At 35.0% G+C, this 12,284-nt stretch overlaps 1 protein-coding gene across 1 annotated transcript in view; it reads left to right on the top strand.

Moving 5' to 3' along the window:
• Rcc1 (Regulator of chromosome condensation 1) overlaps positions 1-10,587 on the top strand; it is a 51,524-nt gene extending 40,937 nt beyond the window's left edge. Inside the window, exons 8-9 of the mRNA XM_067115413.1 lie at positions 3,130-3,308; positions 7,764-10,587. Of these exons, the coding sequence (XP_066971514.1) occupies positions 3,130-3,308; positions 7,764-7,930 (346 nt within the window). The 3' untranslated portion in view covers positions 7,931-10,587. The remainder of the gene's footprint in view (positions 1-3,129; positions 3,309-7,763) is intronic.
• The last annotated feature ends 1,697 nt before the right edge of the window (positions 10,588-12,284 follow it).

Here is a 12,284-nt window from a genome sequence, read left to right as displayed (position 1 = left end):
TGTCTGTATGAATAATTCAGGATAGGATCAAGTAAGTTATACATTGTTTTAGACTGTTTTATGGGTAAATAAACATATCTAGAAACGTTATTGCTAAAAAAAATGTTTACATTGGTTCATGGACAATTTTGTTCGTCGCTTGCATAGCACTGTGAACGACACATTGTAAAAAATGTAAAAGGGTCTATGAATGATTCTTGATTGGATCAAGTTTGAGTTATTCATTGTTTTGGACTGTTTTACTTCTAAGTAAACATATCTTGAAACATTGCAAAAAAAAAATTTAGGTTGGTTCATGGACAATTTTTGTTCATCGCTTGTTTAGCACCGTGAATGACAAATTGTAAAAATGCATGTACAGTAAACCCCCATATTCGCGATCTCACGATTCGGGGACTCACGTATTCATGGATTTCTCTTTGGAACATATCTACCCATTATTGTTCGCTGAAAATTTGCCCATTCGCTGTATTTTTCACTGAGAAATATTAGCTAAATACTGTATTTTCCTCTCATTTTCATGACTAAATGCACTTTTTGTGATAAAGCTATTAAAATACTTAGGTAATGCTCAAATTACGGTAATTCACCTTGTGATAATTTGATTTTACAATGGGGTAGGCAATTAATACTGATACGACAATATTATTTATAAAATGTTTTTAAATTTCACATGGGCGCAGGCAGCAGCGTAATCAGGCAGTGAGAGAGAACAAATTACAATAGACAACTTTTCCTCCATCTCTTTATCCCATCTTCTAGTTGAAAAAGTAAAAGAGAATGATAGAAGTATTGTTAGTAACGTCATACTCTTGCGTAAATGCGTACAGTTATAAACAACCGACCAAGAAACTGTTGTATGGCAATAAACAATTACCGTAGGTTATGGCACAAATGTCGTTAAGTAGACCAGGACTGGTATATTTTTACATTATACCCTTATTCAGTATGGATAAAAGATCGTCAAGGAAATATACTGCTAAATTTGAGCTGCAAGTTGTAGCTGAAGTTGAGAAAACGACGCACAAGCTGTTAATGACTACTGTAAATTATCGTGCATCGGCAACACGGATGAAACTCGATCGTAATTAAAATGGGAGAGAAGTATTTTAATCAAAACTACTGCACATGAAAGAACACATCACTGTTATTTTTACGTTGATAAACGATAAATTCGTAAAGCTGTTATTATGATGAAATCAAGTGAAAATAGCGAACAGAATTTTAAATTTTTTTTACATAAAACAAACGGCCATCGTCATCTATTAACGAAAATAATAGAAAAATTAATTTCACAATGAGATGTATTTTAGTTACATTTCGACTTAAAAACACTTCGTATAATGAAAAATAACCTTGCCCCTTATAAATAAAGTATCTAGACTAGAGATTCATTTATGCTAACTAGAAGCAAGAAAAGTGCTCAGAACCGAGTTAAATGAAAAAAAAAAAAAAAAGAACTGAGTTAAATGCGGCAAAATAAACACAGCATAAACATTTCCAAACCAAAACATTGATCTCTATGATCGCAATTTATAATACAAAAGCAATATAAGAATATATATACAATATGTTTGGATACAGTGAATTTAGGCATAACATTTTAAAAGATCCACGGAAAAGATGCATATTCATTATTTTGATGTTTGTATAATAATATATGTGAATATAGAGTAGAGTATAATGTAGGCTATGCTACCGTGTATGTATACAGTATACCATAGTGTAGGCTAAGCTAATTCTTGTTTGTTATTCAATTTCTCTTTGTATTGAATTATCATAAGTCACTTTGCATGAACCTCCAGAATTAGCTGATATTAAAAATTACTATACCGTGTATGTAAAGAGTATATTTTATAGTGTAGGCTAGGCTACCATATATGTATACATGGTACTGAATACCCTAGTGTAGGCTAGGCTATGTTTGAGATATGTTTTGGTATTTCTTACGTTTTTTCTAACAAACAACTTTTTTTTTTTTTTTTTTTTTTTTTTTTTTTTTTTTTGAACCTAACTCCATCGTAAGTAGGATAATACCTGTATAAAGATTTTTAGTATGTTTGTGTGTGTTTGAACTATCAAAATAGGCGGTTCTAAGTGTTTTTAGAAGGGTTCTAAGTATTCGCTGGTTGTAGCTATTCGCGTGGCGTCTTGGGAGTGGCAGCGTGTGGTATGCATCCCCCGTGAATACAGGAGGTTTACTGTAAATCAATTATGAAAAAATTTATTCAGAAATAATTGTCGTCCACTAAAATGCCCTATTTTCTCTGCGGGACGTGTCAGAGAAGACGTGTTATAATGATACAGGGATAATTTGCTCTAGATGTCCAGTTTCTCTGAGGATTTTTGAGTCCAAAATTATTTTTCTTTTGCTGTTTTCTCAAAACTTACTTTTTTCAAAACTAAATGCATATTTCTCCAAGAAGACAACCAAATTCAGTGAAACTTTTACAGAGTATAGTATAACAACTGTATGTATATTTATTTTGTTGTCAGAAAAATCCCTTTTTTGTACAACTTTTAATTTTACATTTTGATTTTGAAAAGTGACGTCATGATTTGTTTCAACTGCAAAACAAATGAACTTAGAGGTTGAATTTCTAAATTTCCCCACGAGGGAATTTTCATTATTAGTTGTAGAATAAATGGTAAAAATTTTGAGCAGATGCCTTCAATCATAAGGTAGAAAGAGTCATTTACTTTACAATGGGGCCTTAAAGGGATGTTGAAGAAGAAGGGCAAGTGAAATTGATTCTTCTCTCTTGAACTCCTGCCTTGTCAAGTTTGGTCACAGTTCTGCTTCATCACTCCTTTAGCTAAGCCTGCTGTTTCGTGGTGGCAGTGACTCCCCCAAAAATCTCATAGCCTCTTTTTCTAACTAAAAGAAACATGAGGGTGAGTTAGTAATACAGTACATACCAGTGGTTACATGTGCATGAGTTGTTGAATTACTGTTCTTCTGTCTGTGAGGTGGAAAGACTGAGTCTAGGGATTTTTGAGAGAGCAAATCTTGGCAAATGGTTTACTGATGGGTTTGTTGGAAAACACTAGTTTTGTATTATGTAAACTTGGTGTTTTATGAAGTATTTTAATGAAATTAGATGCTTTAAATCTGTTATGCTGTTTCAGCCTTGCTCTCACTGAGGATGGTGTTGCACATTGTATGGGGAGGAGAGAATATGGACGTCTAGGAATGGGTGACATAAAAGAAGATATTATAAAACCCACCCCCATAACTACATTACAAGATAAGAAGGCCATAAGCATTTCTGCTGGAGAATGTGTATCACTTGTTGTTATGGAATCAGGTAAGTGTAGTATTTAGGTCAGTTTGTATTTGTTGTATTGAAGGTGACTGCTTATATATTAAGTCTGTAATGTTACACATATTGAAAAATACTGATGAGTCATGTTTTCCAGGTTTTTTTATAATTTGTACGGATTTATTTTTCAAATTAAGGAAGAACAGATATAAATGTGAAAAGAATCATACTGCACTGCATTAACAGTAAGAAAACATTGAATTAGAATAAGGAGTAAATTAAATAATGTACTTTAAGAATTGTTTCATGGGCGAAGTAAGTGGCTGGACCAATGTTTACTACTGTGTTTAGAAATCTGCCATAAAGTGTTATAGATTTTTGTTTTTATATGAATGCTTAGGTATATGAGAAATATATCAAAGAGCAAGTAGGAAAGAGAGGGAATTAGTGAACTGTGTTATGACAGATGGGTAGGTCTTCATGGCTCCAGTAATTTACAAATGAAGTGATGAAAAGATGTGCACATTGAATGGAAAGTACACAGTCTTAAAGTTAGAGATGGTTTGGAAATTAATGAGGAACTGTTGGTCAGAAAAGCATAATAATAATAATAATAATAATAATAATAATAATAGTAATGTACTTTTGGTATAGGCCCTCTTTCAAACATGTTTTGTTAAATATGATGGCAGCCTTGGTTGCATTAATGTTGTAGATTATTCGTTCAACTCTTCTAATTAGCCTTTTTTCTTCTTCAGCAACAGAATTAAGTAAAATGCCAAAGTTCATTGTAGGGGTTTTATTTATAAAAAGTATCAAAAGTCGGAGGCAGTGGAAGTTCCGAGGGCGGGGTCCAAAAACGAGTGTAGGGGTCGTCAGTGCTTCTGGGATCGTGGGTATCGCGACATGTTTCGGAAGGCCTTCTTCCTTCTTCAGGCGGGAGCTGAATGAAGTGGTGGCTGTGGTCTCTCTTTTTTATATCAGCAGTTGGCAGGGGCGCTGGTCACGGTCTGCTTTTTTATTGGTCGAGAGAGCATTGATTTTTGGTTGGCCAAGAGAGCGCTGACGTCACTGGGCATGATCTTCTCCCATTGGTTGGCATTTTCTCGGCCTTAATCACAGAGCGTAGTGGTTGCTCTGCGATGCCCTATGGTTCGTAAGACGTGCCCTGTGGAGGATTACATTTATAGCTTCATTAAGATTATGTCCTCCATCAGGGGGTTCGTCAGGAGGGTCTTGTTCGTTGCTGCTGCTCTCAATGTCCTGCTGGGATGTTCCGATAGTTATGTTTTCAGGGGTGCTGTGATAGGACGTCGTGTTGCTGTCGGAAACAGATAGGTTTCCTGGGTAGTGTTGATGGTAGGTTTTTCTGCTCCTGTATGCAGTGCCTCTAATATCTGTAGTCTTTGGTGGTCAGGGCTTGAAGCAATTGATAATATCTATTTGTGGCGTCTCTACTTTGAAAATGGCAATTGATAATATCCGTTTGAAAGACGCATGATGGTCATTCCGGAGGTCACGAAGGTTGTGACTGCTCGTCTTCTTGCTGGCATAGTAGATAATCAATTCTTTCATGGTTGAAAATGGCCCCTTCTTGGGTGTGACAGGAAACTGCGTCTTGGATGTCCATTGTTAACAATGTTTGAAGACGCATAGTAATAGATCAAGCCCCTGACCAATGAAAGGTTTGGAGAAATGACAAGAACGGAAGATATTAAATCATTCTACAGAGGAGGTTCTGCATAAAGATGATGAAAAAGCCTGAAAAGCATCATCATGAAGCCCGTCGCCTCCAGCGACCTGACGAAAAATGTGCAATTGATTATCTACTATGCCAGCAAGAAACCTATCTGGTGCTTCCCTGCAACCTGACAATGACCACCATGCGTCTTTCGAAACGGATTTCCTGTCATGCCCAAGAGGGGCCATATTCAACCATGCTAGAGACACTCACAACCTTCTTGTCTGGCATAGTAATAGATCAAGCCCTGACCACGAAGACTTATTAGAGTCTGCATACAGGAAGAAAAACATCAACACTTTTGTTAAATATCACAGTGCCCCCTGAAAACATAACTATTGACATCCCAGTAGGGCGTTGAGAGTAGCAGCAACGAACAAGACCCTCTGGTTGATGGAGGACATAATCTTAATGAAGCTTAAATGTAATCCTCCTGAGGGCACGTCTAACGAACCATAGGGCATCGTTGAGCAACCACTATGCTCTGAGATTAAGGCAGAAACTGCCAACCAATAAGTCTTGTACTTTTGCTCAATGCTCTCGACCGATCAAAAAGCAGACCGTGACCAGCGCCCTGCCAACTGCTGATATAAAAAGAGAGACCACAGCCACCACTTCATTCAGCTCCGCCTGAAGAAGGAAGAAGGCCTTCCAAACATGTCGCGAGGCGATCCCAGAAGCACTGACACACTCATATTTTTTGAACTTTTATAAAAAAAACATGAACTTTGAAAATTCTGTTGCTGAAAAGAAAAAGGCTAATTAGAAGAGTTGAATGAACAATCTACAAGATTAATGTAACCAAGGTTGCCATCATATTTAACAAATAATAATAATAATAATAAAATTGGGTTAGGTAAAACTTCACTTGGTCCAGGAGATGCTGTAATGGGATTGGTGCCATCCACTGAGACAGACTAGATAGATACAGTACAATAAACAAAATTTAGGTACACAAACAATTATGTTTTGGATAAGCAAATTGCTGCTATTTCTCAGTCAGGTAATCAGATTGGACATGGCTTGCCAAATAGGGATTTTTAAGTTGTTTAGGCAGTTTCCGACGAACATCAGCTTAGCAGAATGGTAGTGAGTTGTACCCATTTTGTTGCGGATGACTTGAGTTGTGCTGCATTAAAGGATTCAAGGGGTTATACTTAAATTTAAGGATTTTAGTCCTTTGGCTTCCATGTATTTGAGCCCATTTTATACCAAAAATTGGAGTTGCTCCTCTTCAGAGGATCAGTGTTATTCTACTTATTCTACTGAGATAGATAAGAGCAACGTTGTCACTTAGGATCTAGTTGAACAAGGGAACAGTGATCAGTCTAGCACCAGGTGTTCAAGAAGGCCATCTGTTCTATTAGAAGAAAACAAGGATTTGAATTGCTAGGACTGTGTTGATTGTTCTGAATTACTTAAGTGTTTCAAGTTTGGCTTGATTTCAAATCCTGAAAATTCCTGGTTTCAGTGGCATAAAAAGGGGGCCAAATCAGAACTGGATTTTCTCTCCCAGACTCTCCAGAATAACTTTTATTGTTACAAGTTCCTGTAGAAAAAATCAGAGATGCCTTTGGTTCTTGGTTAACTGTTTCTGTGATTTAGACATTAAGAACAAAACTCCTCTAATGCCACTAAAAAGACTTCAGTTCTGACTAGGATGAGGTCTGCATGCTGAAACCTTTCTACCTCTCAAAAGATCATATGGCAGAGGAAGTTGAGGCTATATTTATTGAGATGCTGTAAGGGATTTATGACATCCTTAACATGCATAGGTATCAAAAACAGTCTTCTGGTAAGACAAAACATTCTACAGTGACATGCCCTGTGCTGAGGCAGCACGGATGCAATGGCAGGCAAAGGATCATGTCAAGACTGTGTTAAGCCCCTGTTCTCTCATCAGGTTTTCACCTTCCCTAATGGGAAGTTGAGAAGATTTTATGGTATAACAAACTTTTCCTCAGCTGCCGTTGTGCACTAATGTTCCCCCCTCTCTAAGGGTCATGACCATTAGTTTTTCCTTCCTCTTCTGGGTGTATTCACTCTTTTTGAACTGGACACTAGAGAGATACTTGAAGGAGCCTCTTGTCATTTCTAACTGGCAAGAGTAGCCATTGGGAGCAACGGGTACTTACCTGTCCCAGGGAGAGACTGAAGTCAGAGAAAATAGCCAAGGCTTAAAATTATTTTGACTTTGGAAATGTTATTGATCTTTGATTTGAAATGTTATTGATCTTAGATTTTAGAATGTTCAGGAACCTTTCAGCCCCTTGGAAGTCATCTTTAGAGCAGTGGTGATATTCTCTGTCCAGTAGAAGACTTATGGTTGTACCTTTGCTAAATGGGGAACTCTTAGAGAAGGTGCAACGGTGCTATATCAGTCTGCTGGACATATAGCAGAGCCTGTTGGCTTGTGACCCACTTTCTGTTTGTAGAAAATGAAATATAAAATTAAGATAAAGTTTATCGAGAATAAAGCAATGCTTTATGTGAGTACCCAAATTTCAGTCAATAGGGAATGTCACGTATTTGGCACAAATTCCATGAAGAAATTTTGTCAGAATCTTCAACATTTTCAGTGTATCCAATTATAAACTTACAAAGTTGTAACTTGTTAAGTACAGTCTTAATATATTATAAGAACAAACCCTTTGGACTAGTCCTGTAAGAGCCAAGACTTTTTTTAGCTCAGTGGTCTGGTTAAAGTACTTTATATAACAACTACGTACATTCTTTCCTATGTTCATATTTTTTTCTAGGTGATGTCTATGGTTTTGGCATGGGCACTAACAATCAACTTGCCCAAGGAGATGATGATGATCAACTAGAGCCAGTGAAGCTAGGAGGAAAGCAATTAGCTGAAAGAAAAGTGGTTGCAGCTCAAGCTGGAGGACAGCATACAGTACTGTTAGCTGTTCAAAAATAATGATTAGGGTTTTAGGAAATTATAATTTTGTGATAGTTTGCTTGAATATTTTGAGTATGGATTTGTTGAGATTTTCATGTTCATGGAATGAAAGTCAACTTTTGGGATGTAAGTTTTAATTTTAGACGTGTGCACAGCAAATACAAGAGGAGACTTGCATTTTTTATGTTGCTGCACTGCTGTAAGAATTGGTTTTAGTTTTGTATAAACAGAATTTTGCCTGTAATGTGGCATCGATCAGATGTACTGAACATCATATTTCATAGGAAGGATTAAAGTAATCTTTATTTGCTGTTCATGATTATAATTATCACCGTTAGTTTAGTTAATCGAGAATTTTTGTATGTTTTGTGGAAAACTTCTAGTTGGTTTTGCATTTTCCTATTTTTTCAGACCAAACATGTGTTATAAGTTATTGTTGATTACTTCACTGAGAGTTCTCTTAATTCATGTATGGACTATGAATACTATTATTAAAAATTACAATGCATCAAGTATTCCATGGACAGTTAGAAAGGGGCAAATTCAGCTAGTGTGCCATGGACATTTTAGAACCAGATGATGATTTCAAGGTTCTTGAAAAGATTCTTTGAATCTTTTCCTCTTCATTCTAATACCTGCTAATTTTTAAGGGGATTTCATGCATGTTTATTTATTCACAGAGTGACTGCTATCTTGCACTTAAAGTGTCCTAGTTAAGGTACCCGTCAATTAAATCTGAGAAACTTGATGAAATTAAATTTTGGATTTAATTCTGATTTATATTAGGAAGTAACTGAGGACATTTGTCGTGCATGTGTTTGCTTGATTTTTGCATAAATAATTGTGATTTATCATCACGAAGTATTTCTTGGTACACAGAAAATTGATATTCACAGTGATCGCCCTTACCTGTTGGTGGTAAATACAGGATTATTGCTTATGTTGTTCGATTCAGGGTTTATGATGCAAGTTATTGTAATTTTGATTGTTAGGAGGTGAACCTTAGTATAGGGCAAACTGGTTCAGGTTTACTTGAGTTGTGCGTGTGTGTTTTATGCAATTAGAAATATGTAAAATTTCTCTGTGGCTTTATAATTATTAAAAATGATGATGTTGGTTTTGGTGGCAGTAATAATTAATGAGAAATTTGGTAGCTAGCTTGAGACACTCCAAGTCCCTTTGTAATAAGACATATGAAGTAAGATAGTAGGGAATCATATGAGTACCAGTCAGATTGAATTATTAAGCAGTAATTTTACCTTTAGGCCTTGAGGTATCCCAATATAGAACCCATATGTCAAAGAGAATACCCTTCATTGTCAAATGTGTCCTGCTCATAAATTAATTGTGATCATTGGCATTTTTGTTCAGTATGGTAGAGCACACAAGACTTTCTTCAAATATTAGCATTTGTTATTTATTGTTTTGCTTTTAACATTGATTTTAATTCTTTTATTTTTTATGAAATAATGGCCGTTAGTACTGAGTATAGAATGATTGGGATTAGATTATAAGCGGTTTGCTGTATGGTTTAGTTTATAAAGCTAATTAAGGTTAATTCTTTAAGGTGAAATTACATTAATACTATATTTTCATGTTTTTATAAAAATTTTGAATATAATTTGATGTGCTTTCTTCATAAATTGTGAAAAAAAGTTTTAAGAAGCTATTGAGACTTTTTTTTGTATTCCCATCTAATCAGGTGTTAAATACTACATTCTGTGTAGTTTTGATCTCAAGATATGTCAGAAAATGAAAGGGTAATGCTAGAAGCCATAGTGGTTTCTGTTGTAAAGAAGTATTTTCAGCATATAAGAAAATTCAAGTACTAGGAAATTTAGGTTTGGTTTTTAGATAGATGCTGGTTCCCTCCCTGTTTATACAATCTTTCTACAAATGCTTGATGAAATTTTTTAGAATATAGAAGATTTTGAGTGTTGGAATGTACTAGTTCCTTGTTTTTCAATACTGTGGTCAATGCCGTGAAGTTGAAATGCACTGTTCTAGGTTAGCTTGTAAGATTCAGTCTGTTGACCTTCAAACTTAGGTGTTACTTTTCAGTTGAAATGTTGTTTTGCAATTTCCATATCATTGTTAAAAACCTATTGAAATATGATGTTTATATATATTGCCTATTGTAATGGTGCAGATTATGATTTTAAATTGCTTACTAAGAAAGAAAACTTACAGCAAAGTCTTCTCTTCGCCATTTGGTATCATAAAGTCTGGATGACATGTGATAATAAGTCTAAAGGAACTATGTAATAGTTTTAGTCATGTTTTTCATAAAGTATCCTTCAATGTTTGAGCATGTACATACTGCCTTTTTATTTATATCATATTTTTGTGTGTAAAGCTCCAGTGTATATGGATTTCTAGCAAATTATAATAAATTATTAGTTTGCTTTTTGTTTCATGCACAATCCTAGAGATGTTTTAGTACCTATACCTAATGTAGGTAAATACTAGATGCAAGTAAGGTATTGAATTTAGGTACTTAAAAGTCAGTCAAATGAATGGTCTTTAAATGTTATACAGATGAATACTTTGTTGATTGTCAAGGTTTTGCAAGAGCTGTAAGGTTTGAAAATGGTAATTTTAGGTAAATTTTACTCATTGTTAAGAAGTGTCTTGTAACTGTGAAGGATTTTGAAAGAAAAATGTAACTGAAGAAACATGTTTAATTTTCCTTAGGATGAATATGCCTTGAAATTGGATCCAGAGAAGGATAACACTTCTCCTTTGTATTCTGGTAAGGTGAAAGCTTTGAAGTTTTAGGTCTTGTCACAGTTTAAAGTGAAATTTTTTGGGCTTGTTTTAGTTTTAAGTTCATAGCATTTTCTTTGTCAGAATTTTTGTCTATACCATATGTCATTATGGGACATTGTTTATAGAATACCTAATTGTGTTTTCTTTTACAGTATGGCAAGTGTTTTGTGATTTTGCCCTATATAGTTTTGTTTCCACTCATTATTAATGATGAAGTAGCTTATAGAGAGACAAGTTAATGTTTTTTAGAGAAGTCCATGAACTAATTCAGGTTTGATACTATTTACATTGTAGTTTACTAGCTATTAATGTTACATTTTTAATCTATACCACCCTTTGATGTGTGCTGTTTTGCTCAGACCAAATATATTGTCATTGATGATGCCGAATGAGTAAAATTTTGACTACTTGTAGATACGTATATTTAATGAGAAGTATTGACACAACCTAAGTTATTGCTTATGTGAACTGTAATACTATTTAGTGATCTTACCTATTATTGCTTTAAGAATAAAGTTTATTTGTATGCCTATCTGATCTTAGTTTCTGTGTGTTTTAGGTTATTTGGATCCTCTATGACACAGTGCCTAAGATAATTTAAACTTAAAGGACTTCACTTTACCAAACCAAAGTTTTTCCCCCTTACATGATCTAGAAGGTAAGTTATTTTTTTACGTACTCAGCAAAGGTATGAATTATTTATTTTCAGTGACTGAGTGTATGCTGTACATTAGTTGTGTTTGGTTAGTGTATACAATATATTTCAATGTCATTACATAATTTCCAGATCCCCACATTTTTATTGTTTGATTCTGTATGTGTCTGATATTAGAATTAATTTTGTCATTGACTGTTGCTGTTCTTGGGATTGTTCCTTGTACAAATATACTGCTTACAGTGTACCTGCCATTGTGGCATATTGTAGACAGTACTAAAGGTTCTTTGCAGTGTCTCTCAGGCTTCAGCTGCAATCCCTTTGTGTCATACTTTGATCCACTCCCTAGGCCTCTTCTCACAGCTGTTTAACTTCTTTAACTACTGTGGTCCATTTTCTATTCCATATCCTCAGGATAAATTAGGTAAGTCTGGCAGTGTGACTTCGTGTTCTCTTTATACTACCTTATGTTGGTTATGACTGGGGCTTGTTATTTGTGTAACTTACGTTTTTGTTGTAAGTACTGTAGATGTTTACCCCAACCAAGAAAGTTGGAAGGAAGGTATGATGTCACCTGTGGCTATTTGTTTGTAGTCTGCATCTTATCATATATTAGGAAGTTAGGGTAAAATTCAGTCAAATTTTTTAGAACATAGAAGTACAACTTATTAATACACAGTTTTGCTGACAGATCTAAATCTCCATCTGGTGTAGGATTTGCTGCAGTATAATCTACACTGAAATAATCATGAATATATGTGGAATAGTGAACATGATAGTAACAAATTAAGCCCAATGTTAGAGCATGGAATTCATCATACCAAAAGGGCAGACACAAACAAGTGACTTTGATACGTCTTAGAATTGGTCATTTTCGTTTGACCCATGGATATTTGATGAAAAGTCCAAGTGATCCAATCCTTATATATACAGACTGTAGAATAATAT

Source organism: Macrobrachium rosenbergii, chromosome 13 (assembly GCF_040412425.1).
Source record: "Macrobrachium rosenbergii isolate ZJJX-2024 chromosome 13, ASM4041242v1, whole genome shotgun sequence".
Taxonomy (NCBI): domain Eukaryota; kingdom Metazoa; phylum Arthropoda; class Malacostraca; order Decapoda; family Palaemonidae; genus Macrobrachium; species Macrobrachium rosenbergii.
The sequence above is the reverse complement of the archived record's forward strand: the minus strand, read 5'-3'. Positions and strand labels throughout refer to the sequence as shown.